The 14396-nt window shown below is 43.0% G+C and overlaps 1 protein-coding gene across 4 annotated transcripts in view; it reads right to left on the reverse strand.

Moving 5' to 3' along the window:
* Positions 1-14396, reverse strand: part of abcc8 (ATP-binding cassette, sub-family C (CFTR/MRP), member 8) — a 93291-nt gene that overhangs the window by 46874 nt on the left and 32021 nt on the right. For 3 of the 4 annotated variants that reach the window (XM_055649500.1, XM_055649498.1, XM_055649499.1), the window contains exons 9-17: positions 11896-12030; positions 10056-10218; positions 8322-8362; positions 7268-7413; positions 5912-6017; positions 5142-5252; positions 3014-3089; positions 1875-1980; positions 234-266 (exon numbers count right to left, since the gene is read on the reverse strand). In XM_055649500.1, the coding sequence (XP_055505475.1) occupies positions 234-266; positions 1875-1980; positions 3014-3089; positions 5142-5252; positions 5912-6017; positions 7268-7413; positions 8322-8362; positions 10056-10218; positions 11896-12030 (917 nt within the window). The remainder of the gene's footprint in view (positions 1-233; positions 267-1874; positions 1981-3013; positions 3090-5141; positions 5253-5911; positions 6018-7267; positions 7414-8321; positions 8363-10055; positions 10219-11895; positions 12031-14396) is intronic. The other variant, XM_055649501.1, reaches the window with a different exon arrangement.

Raw genomic sequence — 14396 nt, forward strand, 5'->3', positions numbered from 1 at the left:
AAATGAGAAAATTAGATAATTGCGCAGTGATGGATATTGACTTATAACTGGCTCCACAGATTTGGGGCAATTAGATGTGAACGCCAAATGCCCGTTATGTCCCGTTGATCGATAAATGAAAAATAAATAGAAAGTGGAGAAACTTTCTTCGAATTCTCAATCTAGAACTCGACAACACAAAACTGAAGGAAATTGGGACAGTTAAGAATAGTGAGCAGTTATGTAGACCATACCTGCCTTCTTCTGTTGTTTCAGCATCAGAAGCTCTAGAAAATGAATCAGAAGAAATAAGAATAACTTTCGGTCTTGTGTTCATGATAGTGAAGGAGGCCGTTAAGCCCATTGAGTCTGCTAGCTTCCAGTGCACACCTATGCATGAGGGTTCGCCTCAGTGCCTAAATCTAAGCCTAACCATAACCTATCACCTCTCTCACTGCAACCTGTTCTCTATCACATCTTCTTCAATTCATTTTGCTTCCCCCCCATCTCCCCCACTCCCCCATCCCCCCCATCCCCCCATCTCCCCAACAACCTATTTTCCTGCCACCCACCCACAGTAGGGTCAACCGACCATAACCGATTACTGTTGTACGAGAGGAAACAAGAGGAGCAGGGAGGTTCTACTGCAGTTGTACAGGGTCTTGGTGAGACCGCACCTGGAGTATTGCGTACAGTTTTGGTCTCCAAATCTGAGGAAGGACATTATTGCCATAGAGGGAGTGCAGAGACGGTTCACCAGACTGATTCCTGGGATGTCAGGACTGTCTTATGAAGAAAGACTGGATAGACTTGGTTTATACTCTCTAGAATTTAGGAGATTGAGAGGGGATCTTATAGAAACTTACAAAATTCTTAAGGGGTTGGACAGGCTAGATGCAGGAAGATTGTTCCCGATGTTTGGGAAGTCCAGGACAAGGGGTCACAGCTTAAGGATAAGTGGGAGATCCTTTAAAACCGAGACGAGAAGAACTTTTTTCACACAGAGAGTGGTGAATCTCTGGAACTCTCTGCCACAGAGGGTGGTCGAGGCCAGTTCATTGGCTATATTTAAGAGCGAGTTAGATGTGGCCCTTGTGGCTAAGGGGATCAGAGGATATGGAGAGAAGGCAGGTACGGGATACTGAGTTGGATGATCAGCCATGATCATATTGAATGGCGGTGCAGGCTCGAAGGGCCGAATGGCCTACTCCTGCACCTAATTTCTATGTTTCTATGTTTCTATGACCTGGGGATATCCAAACAGCCACGGAGAGAATGTGCACACTCTGATTAGAGATAGTCAGCATGGCTCTGTGGTGCAAAATCATAATTCACCAGATTGGTTTGGTTACTTGAAGAGTTGGCCACGAAGAGTGGTGTGGGCAGTGTCTACATGGACATTAGCAAGTTCTTTGACCAGGTAATGCATAAGGATCTCATTAAATAGACCCTTCGGCCCATCGAGTCTGCGCTGACCAGCGATCACCCCGTACACTTACACTATCCTACACACTAGGGATAATTTACAATTTTTTGACCAAAGCCAATTAACTTACAAACCTGCAGTCTTTGGAGTGTGGGAAGAAACCGGAGCACCTTGAGAAAACCCACGCGGTCACAGGGAGAATGTACAAACTCCATACAGAGAGCACCCATACTCAGAAACATATCCAGGTCTCTGGTTCTACTGCTGCGCCACTGAGCTGCCCCTGGTCATTGGGTAATTTTAACGCAAAAATTGATAGGTTCTTGAATAGTAAAGGTGTTAAAGATAATGGGGAGAAGGCAGCAGAATGTGGTTAAGAGGGAAAAATGATTGAATGGCCATGACTGAATGGTAGAGCAATGGGCTAAATGGCCTAATTCTGTTCTTATGTCTTATGATCTTATGATACCTGTTCCAGTAGACAAGGCCAGAATTTTTCTGCATTTCGCCAAGAATTGCCAAGAGCAGCGAAGATTTGCCACAGCCCACCTGACCGACTATCATGGTGAGCTGGCCTGAAAAATAAAAGGGAACATTCTCATCTTTGCATTGTCTGCTCATCAACCTGACATTTTTTATAGCTTGAATCAGTAACGAGCAGGGAGTATTAACTCTAGTTGACAAACAAATTGACAAAAAAAAAAAATCACATTAAAATAAAGACAAATAGTGGCAACGAACGCAAGTTTAGAAATACCTCATGGAAACAGGACCTTTGGCCACTGAGTAACGTCGACCATCGATCACCCGTTCACACCAGCTCTATGTTATCTCACTTCCTCATCCACTCCCTACACACTGGGAACACTTTACAAAGGCAAATTGACCTACAAGCCTACATGTCTTTGGGCTGTGGGAGGAGATGCACGCAGTCACAGGGAGAATGTACAAACTCCACACGGCCAGCACCCGAAGTCAGGATGGACTCCGGGACTCTGGCGTTGTGAGCAGCAGTTCTATCTGCCCACAGGTATGTTGACAAATACTCTGTCAAACTTTTACCATGAAACAGCAGAAGGTGGTAGACTCTGCCTGGTCCATCAAAGGTTCTGGCCTCCCCATCATTGAAGGGACCCATGCGATGTTGCCTGATAAAAGGCAGCCAGCATCATCAAAGGCACACACTACCCTTACCCACTGAGTCATAACAACATGGAAACAGGCCCTTCGGCCCAACTTGTCCATGCCGACCAAGGTGACCTATCTTGGCCCATGTATTTGACCTATGTCTCTCATTTTGCTCACCTGTCTCTGCCCCATCCCCACCTCTCTTGTCCTGCTACCCTCACCTCTCATTTCCTGCTTTATTCCCTCCTACTCTTTCAGTCTGAAGAAGTACACCTACCCAAAACGTCAACTGCCCATTCCCTCCACAAATGCTACCTGACCCGCTGAGTTCCTCCAGCACTTTCGTGTTTTATTCGTTAACAGAAACATTCTCCACAGATAACAGAAGTTACTTGGTGCAAATCCCAAATCAAGCAAGGAGGATTCACAATTGGGGCACTTTTTAAATTAATTGTTAATTCAGTTCAGTTTTTGTCTTACCATAAGGGATCTTAATATCAATGTTAGACAAAGTTGGAGCCCCGTCCGATGTCCAGGTAAAAAATCCATTTGTCACCTTTATTCATGGAAAAGAAAATGAGGAAAGTTTGAAAGATACAGTGATCTTTAAATGACAAGATCAATATTAGTGCTTCTGGAACAGCTCTGTTTGCATGCCCGTAATATAGCAGCACCAGTTCCCTCAACGACATGCCCTTATTTATTGTATGTAAACATCGGCAAGCACTCTGCACATTGATAATCACTGCAATTAGTTGACTTGCAGAAAAACCGCAACGGACATTTGAAAAGGAGGCACCACAATTCAATTATTAAATCCCGATTCATTTCAACCTTTCATCGGCCCAATTTTTTTTAACCCAATAACATCAATAACCCTTAACAAAAACCTATTAATTTCTAAGTTTGATTGATTTAACCTCAACAGCCTTTTAGCAAGAATTAGATAGAGACAATTCAGATTTCATCAAACGTTTGTGTGATGGAAAAAAATATTTGATTAAATTTGTTAAAAACTGGTCCTAATTTTAAGACTATTTTTCCTTTGCTCTGCACTCTCCAGCTCCGCGATACAATTCCTCTAGAGCGCCAGAGGCTCAGGTTCGATCCTAACCTCGGGTGCTGTCTGTACGGAATTTGTACGTTCTCCCTGTGACCACGTGGGTTTCTCCGGGTGCTCGGGTTTCATCCCACACTCCAAAGACGTGCAGCTTTATATGTTAATTGGCTTCTGTAAATTGTCCCAAGTGTGAAGGATAGAACTAGTGTACAGGTGATCGATGATTGGCGTGGGCGTGATGGGCTGAAGGGCCCGTTTCCACGCTCTATCTCTAAACTAATGCATTGACAGAACATGGTGGGGCCTGGAGTGTGTTCACATGGGTGGTGGTGGAGGCAGATATGATGGTGGTGTTTGGGGGTCTTTGGATAGGCGCATGGATATGCAGAGATTGGAGGGACATGGATCACGTACAGGCAGAGGAGATTATTTTAACTTGGCACCATGTTCAGCATGGCAATGTAAGCCGAATGGCCTGTGTCTGTCCTTTACTTTTCTGCATAACCAACAATTTAAGAACTAATTGTTGTCTGGCAGCACAGTGGCACAATAGGTAGAGCTGCTGCCTCACTGCGCCAGAGACCCGGGTTCAATCCTGAACTCGAGTGCTGTCTGCATGTGGAGTTCGCATGTTGTCCCTGTGACTGCATGGGTTTCCTCTGCATCCTCTGATTTCCTCCTCTCCTAAAGACTTGTGGGTTCGCACCCGTCTCTGTAAATTGCCCCTAGTGTGTAGGGAGTAGATGAGAAAGTAGGATAACACAGAACTGGTGTGAACATAGATGGTCTCGATGGGCTGAAGCGCCTGTTTCCATGCTGTGTCTCTAAACTAAACTAAACTAAACTAAACTAATGTTAGGCTTAAAAAAATCTTGCCTTTGTATGTATTTATCTAAATTGGATGAAAATCACAATTTAACGCTGCATGAGTTTTTAACATGTTTCACCATTTCAGAAGTCATTGAATTGTGTGACTTGTTAACAAGCTCACAATTAACAAGTCAAATCACACCTCAAATGCTTTATGAAAGCCAGATTCTACAATTCAGTGATAGACCCAGGGTAGGTCCAGGGTCTGACCTCCCCAGAGGAGCATGGGTGAAGCTCAACAGACTTTGTACTTGAATTGGGTATGTCAATGCCCGCATGTGGAGATGGGGGCTCCGCCAGAGCCCAGCCTGTGAATGCAGAGCAGAACAACAGACAGCTAACCATGTCATCTCTGGGTGCCCGCTCTACCACCCACCAAATGGAGCTCAGGGCCTGGCAGACATTGACGCAGAGCCAACAACCTGGCTGCTCAACACCCGGCTTGAGATCTAACTATTCCTTTGGTTTATGTTTCATTCGCAAGAAGAAGAAGAAGTGAGGGACTGTGAGTGTTTTGCAGTCTGTCAATGTCCAACATCATTAATAAAGTTTAAAATATTATTAAAATTCTTTAAAAATATTAGAACATTTTTGAAAATAAACTTGCCGCAAAAAGCTTCAGAGAGGTATAAGTAACGTAACTATTCTAAAAGCAGATATAAGTGACAATTATTTCACCTTTATAAATACATCATCTCCTTCTGTGACGCTTATTTGTTGCATGGGGTGTGGATCAAATTTTTGCCATCCCTCCTTGGTAGGTCGTTTGCGGTTAATAACTTTAAGGGGCTGTGCGGGAGTGAGTGGAAAAGGTAAGTGTTCATTGCATTAGAAGTGCGAATGAAATAAAATCACAAACACTCGTTGCCTGAGACTTGTAACACACTCTCCTGAGCACATGCATTGCAGAATGGCTGGTGTTAAGACAAAAGTGATGGAGATTTGGATACAGGTCCACCATCGATTTTCCGGCACCCTTGTTTCTAGAGCCTTGCCGTATTATCCTTTTTTGCCGGACCAACGGAGGTCACGGGGACAAGATACTTGTCTGCAAAGTCGGCTGCAGAAGTCGGCTGTGGGAAGAGGTCTGCTGGCTCTAGAGCTCCAGCCATCGAGGGCTAAATTCAAACCACTGATCTGCCACGGAAGTCCTGATGAGCTAAAGATCGGCCACCTCATCCGACCGAAGGCACCACATTTTCAAGCGGACCTCCGGGGGGATTTCTCGTAATTTTGTCCGGACTAAAGAATGTTGTGCGGGAGTGAGTGAGAAAGACCACCAGTTGCCGGAAAATCAGTGGTGGACCTGTATTTTGTACCATACAGTAGATTATGAGGATGCAGGAATGATGAGTAAGGGGGGGGGGGGGGGGGGGGGGGAAGGGGGGAGAAGAAGAGGTGTAGAGGAGTTCACAGGTTGCATTGCTGAAAAGTTCACTCATACTCACTACGGTCTGATATTTGCCACTGTTTTCAGTGTTCATTTGCAACACCACTCTGCTGTGGTCCTCCCCGATTTCTTCACTGGAGAAGAATTCGCTGAGTTTCTGCACACTGAAAGAAACAAGATTGAAATTACCAGACCTGGAGAGAATCAAAAGAATATTCAAAAGTGTCCCTGCATTAATACAGGTCCACCAAGGACAGTTTGATTGTAATCATGTGTAGACTTTTGCTGACTGGATAGCACACAACAAAAAAAGATGTTCATTTACCTTACACGTGACAATAATACACTAAACTAAACTAAGTCCGACTTTTGCCCAGTGCAGCAATTATTTAAATTTAGGTTCCTAGCATTCTAAGTGCCTACTTAACAATGTAAGATGCTAAGGTAGAAGGTGATTGATTAATTGAAGTAATTGATTATGCTGTAAAACTGAATATAAATTTGACAATTATAGTGACTACCATCTGCTACCATCAGAAAAGGAACAGAAGCCTGAAAACCATGCCACCAGGTTCAAGGACAGCTTCTTTCCAGCAACCAACATTACACAACATCACCTCAGCAACTATGAACGTCTGTGGACTGTGTCTTTTGTTGCACTACAGAGTTCATATGTTTGCACTAATAATGATTATCTAGTATTAAACATTTATTATACTTTTCATTATTATATATTATATATGTGTTATTGCATTTATTGACCAGTTAAGCTGAAGCAGGTTATAATTTCATCATTCCATTAGCGGTACATCTGACAATTATACACTGGATTCTTCACGAATCGCAGGGGATTTCATCCAGGGCAGCATGAAGAAGGTGAACTACATTCAACGCATCACCATCGATGCCAGTGGACCCAAGAGAGTGTCTTGATAATCTCGGGCCGAGCATGTGGACCGGACGTGACCTGAAGCTGGGACTTGAAAATGGCACCAAACCTGGAGACTCTTGTATGCTGTCTCAGTGTACTATTCCTATACACTTGTACTGTATCCTAAGTTCATAAATTCTAGGAGCAGAATTAGGCCATTTGGCAATCAAATGTACTAAAATATCTATTGACTTGCTACTCCACAGCCGTCTGTGACAATGAATTCCACTGATTCACCACCCTCTGACAAAATAAATTCCTCCTCATCCCCTTTCTAAAAGTACGTCCTTTTATACTGAGGCTATGTCCTCTGGTCCTGGACTCTCCCACTAGTGGAAACATCCTCTCCACATTCACTCTAGTATCAGGCCTTTCACTAATGGGTAAGTTTCCATGAGGTTCCACCTCATCCTTCGAAACTCCAGCAAGTACAACGATTCAGTGGAGAGAAAGACCACACACTAGGTTTTAACATCGTTTTACCTGACTAAAGCTTTGACAGTTGAGCGGACCACACTTGACAGCAGGAAGAGGGGTGTGACCAAAATGTGGAAGAGAGAGAGGGAAGCAAAGGCCACCGCTGGTGACATGTCTGCATCTTCATAGAGGTTGATGTGAACGACAAATGTCTTTTGATAAATCAGAGAAAAAAGTTAGCTCTCGAACCAATCAATAATACAATAAAAATATAGATCCACCACTGATTTCCCAGAAACTGGTGGAGTGGCCCCCTTGATTTTGTCCCACACGGACAAAATCACCCCCTGGAAGCCCCCCCGAAAATGTGGCACCTAGGCTGGGTGAGCCAGCCGATCTTGACCTCATCAGGACTTCCACAGCCGATCCGCAGGTGGAATTTGACCCTGCGGCCAGGGCTCTGTAACTGCACCTTAATTGGTACACGTGACAATAAAAGACCTTTGAAAACTTTGAAATAATAATACACAAGAAAATTTAGCAGGTCTATCCGAATAGACGTATTTGAGTTTCAATCAATAAACAAAAGACAATTGGGCAGATAAAATCCACAATATAAATTCATATTCATTCTGATATTTATTTCTGACTAATCTTTGGTTCATCTTTTCTTCATCCATTGGTTTGATCTACTGTATGTCTGTGTTTATATAATATAACAATGTGGTGCAGCTGGTAGTGCTGCTGCCTCACAGTATCAGAGACCCAGGTTCAATCCTGACACTGGTCGCTGGCTGTACGGAGTTTGTACGTTCTCACTGTGACCGCGTGGGTTTTCTCCGGGTGCTCCCGGTTCCTCACACAATCCAAAGATGTGCAGGTTTGTAGGTTTTTTCTCTTTGGTAAAATTGTAAATTGTCCCTGGTGTGTTTAGGATAGTGTGGATGTGCGGGGTGATCGCTGGTCCACACGGCCTGTTTCCACTCTGTATCTCAGACATATCTAAAAGATTTAAAATCAATTACCGAGTGAGTTGAATCTACCGGTATATTTATATTGTGATTATTACTATTCATGCAACCCAAGAACATGATTTGAAAAGGAAATATCATCTACTTACAATGAGGACTGCTGCAATAGGTATTGCTGCATTCATAAAAACTGAAAATAAGGAGAGAACCTTGTGAAGGAACAACATGAAAGCAGCTTGCATTTGTATTAATAGCTATACAATAATTAGGCTTCATCCTGGCAGTATGGGTTAAATGTTACCAGTACACAAGGTTTAATCTTCTCAACTACATGGCTCACTTGTAGTGCATCATGATCCATGTCTTTCAGCAGTAAACCATGCATTATTCACAGGCTCGATGGTAATCGTGTATAGTTTTTCCACTGAATGGTTAGCATGCAACTAAAGCTTTTCACTGTACCTCAAAACAAGTGACAATAAACTAATCTCAAGCTCAAATCTACTTTTTTTTCCATCATTGACAGGAATTGTTTGGCTATTTAGAGATTGCAATGTTTGGCCCACAATAACTGTGCTAAACATGATGTTAAGACCAACTCTTGTCTGCCTGCACGTAATCTACATTCCTTCATTCTCTGCATATCCATGCACCTGTCCAAAAATCTCCTAAATGCCACTATTGTATCTGCCTCCACCACCACCCGTGGTAGCACGTTCCTGTCACCCACCTCCATATCTTCCCCCTTGCTCTAACTATTGGACCTGAGTTTTCAGTTTGACTTGGATATAGCTTTAATCCTAGTTCATGGAAACGTTTAACACGCTACTGTTATTTAAAATTGAAGAGGGAAACCAATTAATTACAGTTTAATTTTGGCGGCACCATGGCGCTGCGGTAGAGATGCTGCCTTACAGCGCCACAGATCCGGGTTCAATCCTGACTACGAGTGCTGTCTGTACTGAATTTGTACGTTCTCTCTGTGACTGCGTGGGTTTTCTCTGGGTGCCCCAGTTTCCTCCACATCTAAAAGACGCGCGGGTTTGTAGGTTAATGGGTTTCTGTAAATTGCCCCAAGTGTGTAGGGAGTGGATGAGAAAGTGGGATAACAGAGAACTGGCGTATGGGTGATCACTGGTTGGCCCAAACTTGGTGGGCTGAAGGGCTTGTTTCCATGCTGTATCTCTAAATTAAACTAAACTAAATTACTGTGATCCAGTCTAAAGATCAGGATTTGTTTTAGTTTAGTTCAGAGATACAGCTCGGAAACAGGCTCTTTACCCACCACCGACCAGCAATCCCGCACACTAACACTATCCAACACACACTAGGGATAATTTACAATTTTACCAAGCCAATTAGCTTCCAAACCTGTACGTCTTTGGAGTGTGGGAGGAAACCGGAGATCCCGGGAAAAACCCACGAGGCCATGGGGAGAACGCGCAAACTCCACACAGACAGGGTTGAACCCGGGTCTCTGGTGGTGTAAGGCAGCATTTCTACCGCTGCGTCACTGTGCCGCCCAATTCTTAATGAGAGTCACCACAGATTTGTTCAGGAAGGTCAAGTGTGACTGCCTTGATCGACCATTTTGATGAGGGAACAGACTGCTGATGAGTAAGTGCTTTTCTAGTGGTCTACATTGATTTTAGCACGGCTATTGATGAAGTCCTAAATGGATGAGTCCCATAAATCTGGATATTAATAATCACAGTAGGGTTGATTTCATTCAAATATCACCCCTGTACAGAGTATGATTTTTTTACATGAGCAATTTCTACAGTCCAGTTTCAATCACTTGAGAAATGAACGCACAGCATTAAAACAAGCAAGTGGCAAAGTACAAATACAACATTTGAAATAAAACATAAATGATTTCTTACTGGATATGGAGGTGTACAGAGCAAAGGATGTGAGGCATTTCAGTTCTTTGTGTCTAGTTTCTTCCACACTCTTATGGAAGATATTTTCCCAGGCATACAGTTTAAGTAGTTTGATTCCTCTTAGCAGCTCATTGGTTTTTCTCAAGCGTTCATTTGAGTAATCCTGCAATAGGTAGAACAGTCAGTGGCAGAGCTGAGAGAAGAACAAACCAAGCCATCAAGACAGTTTAATTGTGGACATTGGACTTGGTCTATGGAACTGTTAATCCGTAGCACTGTATCTGCTTTGCTTTTCTCTCTCACTTTGCTCTATCTGCTGTACGAGTTTGAACTGATTGTATCTGAAGATAGACACAAAATTCTGGTGTAACTCAGCGGGTCAGGCAGCATCTCTGGAGAAAAGGAATAGGTGGCTTTTATGTTTGAGACCCTTCTTCAGACTGACCCATCCTGAAGTGTCACATTCCTTTTCTCCACAGATGCTGCCTTATCCGCTGAGTTACTCCAGCACTTTGTGTCTATCTTCAATGTAAACCAGCTTCTGCAGTTCCTTCCCACACAGATGGTATATCTGATCTGTTTGGATCAAATGCAAAACAAAGCTTCTTCCCCTCTGTTACCAAGCTTCCGAATGGTCCTTCCAAAAGCCATTGTGCTGCCCTTAAACTTGTTCTTGGGATGAAACTCTCTCCATGTTTAAGGCAGGGATTAGAGATGTTTCAACATGGTCAGCAATGCACCCTGCTCATATTTTAATGTTTTAAATTTATTCAGAAGGAAAATAAATTATTTTCTATATCTTCTGCGGATGTAAACAAATCTATTCGTGTTGCAATTCAGACCAAATGACCCAAAACCCTAATACTGTAGTTCTCATTGCAAGTAAATGTTGCATGCACCATTAGACGTACATGCAGACGAACAGATGGAAAACAGTGTAGCATAGTGTGCGGTCATGCACTTTGGTAGTCGGAATAAAGGCATCGAATATTTTCTAAATGGGGAGTGGATTCAGAAATTGGAGGGTGCAAAGGGACTAGGGATTGCTGATGCGGGATTCCCAAAAGCTCATTGGATAGTAAGGAAGGCAAATGCAATGTTGGTATTTATTTTGAGAGGACTAGAATATAAGGACACTTGGGCAAGAGGATTAGAGCGGCACAGTGGCGCAGTAGTAGAGTTGCTGTCTTACAGTGCCAGAGACCCGGGTTCAACCCTGGCCTCGGGTGCTATCTGTATGGAGTTTGTACCTTCTCTCTGTGAAGGCGTGGGGAATTTCCTGGTGCTCCGGTTTCCTCCCTCACTCCTAAGATGCACAGGTTTGTAGGATAATTGACTTCTGTAGAATTGTAGATTGTTCCTAGTGTGTAGGATAGTGCTGGTGTAAGGGGTGATCGCTGGTGGTTGCAGACTCGGTGGGCCGAAGGGCCTGTTTCCACTGTATCACTAAAGTCTAAAGTCTGAAATAAACTCACAATTTCTGGGTAAGGACAGTTTGTCACTATCATTTTGTCACGCACTATGAGAACACGCCTGGTCTAGATGTGGATCTAGATGTTCTTACAGAAGCTCTACTGTGCTGGGGTCATTAGGAGGAAAGTACAAATTAGAAGATTGTTTTGTCACAACGGATGAACTCAGCAAGATTAATTTGTGCACTCATATGCATGCACTCAACCCATTAACAACAGAGACGAGCTAACTCTGCGAGCAAGGCGCTTGTTTTTTCCACCTGATTGAGAAGCGTAGCATATGTGGGCATTCAATTAATTCCAATGAACAATCTGGGATTAGTTAATAATTATTACAGAGTTATATTTTGTTGTGAAATAACACTCACCAATGTGCTTTTCTGGGCATGAGAAAATTTGGTTGCTACAAAATACTGCACTGGGGCCAACAACATAATTACTGTTGCTCCAATTAAGGCACTGATTCCAAGGAGGTAATAAAGAAGAAGTACTCCTACAATAATCTGTAATGCAAAAAAAAAGTCATTTACACTGGGGTCAAAACAATTCTGCAATGCAACAATAGTACAGGCCCATCACTGATTTTCCGGCAACTGATGGTCCGGCACTTCCTTTATTCCGGACAAAATTCCGAGAGCGTTGTAAGTGGCGCAAGCTCTTTCGGGATGCGTGACTCCATGCTGAAATAATCAATTGTTTACTTCTTTGCTAATTGTTAATTATTTATTTAAGTTCCGAGCAGTCCAAGGCGCTCCCGAGATACGGTCGGGGTATATTGAGAGGGTCAGAGGTGTATTGTTGAATTATTTTTACGTGACCGTGACCTCTGTTGGTCTGGCAAAATGGATAATCCGGAAAGGCTCTGGAAGCAAGGGTACCAGGAAATCAGTGGTGGACCTGTAGGATTAAAAACAAAGTCTATTTTTGATCAATATTTGTGAAAACATGACTTCATTTTTACCAGAATAACATGGATTACTACAATCACTTTAAAATAAAAATCTGACTTTATTGGACTTTGTCTTGCACTAAACGTTATTCCCTTTATCATATATCTGTACACTGTTGTTGGTTCAATTGTAATCATGTATAGTCTTTCCGCTGACTGGTCAGCACGCAACAAAAAGCTTTACATGTGACAATAAACTAAACTCAACTAAACAAGTGAGAACACAAAGTGTTGGAGTAACTCAGGGGGCCAGACCTGACCTGCAGTTCCTTGTGTATACCAAACAAATAATTAGTTCATCCTAGAACACAGAACATAGAACAGTACAGCACAGGAACAGGCCCTTTGGCCCACAATGTCTGTGCTGAATATAATGCCAAGACCAACTCTTATCTGCCTGTACCTGGTCCATATCCCTCCATTGCCTACGCAAAAACCTCTTAAACACTACTATTGTATCTGCCTCCATCCCCGTCCCTGGCAGCTTGTTACAGGCATTCATCACCTTCTGTGTGAAAAACGTGCCAAGTACATCAACTTTAAATGTTCCCCCCCTCTGGCGTTAAATTTATGGCCTCTAGTTTTTGATGTTTCCATCCTTGGAAAAAGGTTCTGACTGTCTACCTTATCTATGTCTCTCATCATTTTATATACTTCTGTCAGCTTTCCCCTCAATCTCTATCATTTCAGAGAAAACAATCCAAGTCTGTCCAACCTCTTCCCGTAGCTAATATCTCCCTAATCAACGCAACATTCTAATAAACATCTTTTGTACCTCTCCAGGGCCTCCACATCCTTCCTGTAATGGGGCGACCAGATCTGCACGCAATACTCCAAATGCAGCCTGACCAAAGTCCTGTAAAGCTGCATCATGACCTCCTGCCTCTTATACGCAATGCCCTGACCAATCTACCTGTGCTGCCACTTTCAGGGATTTATGGACTTGGACTTCAAGATCCCTCTGTATACCTTGCACCCATCAGTGTCATTTTCAATGAGTTTAGAACTATTAATGAAAGGAGGCGAAAATACTTTCATTACAAGGATAGAACGCCAAGCAGATTGAATTAATTTTGGAATCTCAAGAAATAAATCTAAGGTACTTATAATGTAAACAGATATGTCCACAAAAAAACTATGTCACCTATTGATAAAGTGGTTCCATCCTGTTCACATAGGCTTGGTGCCATTTGCAGGCTCACCCATATTTGTCATGTTGGTGGTTTTAATTGAAAAATTAAATGAAGGGATCTCAGCTGGTAACTTTAATGTGGCAAATAGAGCTAAGATGGCTTATTCCTCCGGCTCTTATGTGACTGGTCGGGTTAAGTCCATGTTCATAAGTTTAGTTTAGGGATACAGCATCCAAACAAACCCATTGGCCCACCGAGTCCACGCTGGCCATCAATCACTTAGTTCACACTAGTTCTATGCTGTCCACCTTTGTACCACCACTACCTATATGTTAGTTTCCATAGTTACAAACATGCTCATAAGTTCTCAGAGCAGAATTAGGTCATTCAGCCCATCAAGTCCACTCCGCCATTCAACCATGGCTGATCTATCTTTCCCTCTCAACCACATTCTCCTGCCTTTTCCCCGTACTCCTTGACACCCATACTAATCAAGAATCTGTCAATCTCTGCCTTAAAAATACCCAATGACTTGACCGCCACAGCCATTTATGGTAATGAATTCCACAGTCACCACCCTCCGACTAAGGAGTTGCAACAAGTAGGTCTGAAGAAAGGATCTCAACTTAAAATGTTACCTATCCATGTTTTCCAGAAATGCTGTCTGACCCGCTGAGTTACTCTAGCACTTTGAGTCTTTCTTTGTTTATTCTGGCTGGTGTGTATTTCACGTGCTCTCTCCCCCCCACCCCAGCGATGTTTAAGATTCAACGGTTCTAATGTCAAT

Source organism: Leucoraja erinacea, chromosome 18 (assembly GCF_028641065.1).
Source record: "Leucoraja erinacea ecotype New England chromosome 18, Leri_hhj_1, whole genome shotgun sequence".
NCBI classification, from domain to species: Eukaryota; Metazoa; Chordata; class Chondrichthyes; order Rajiformes; family Rajidae; genus Leucoraja; species Leucoraja erinaceus.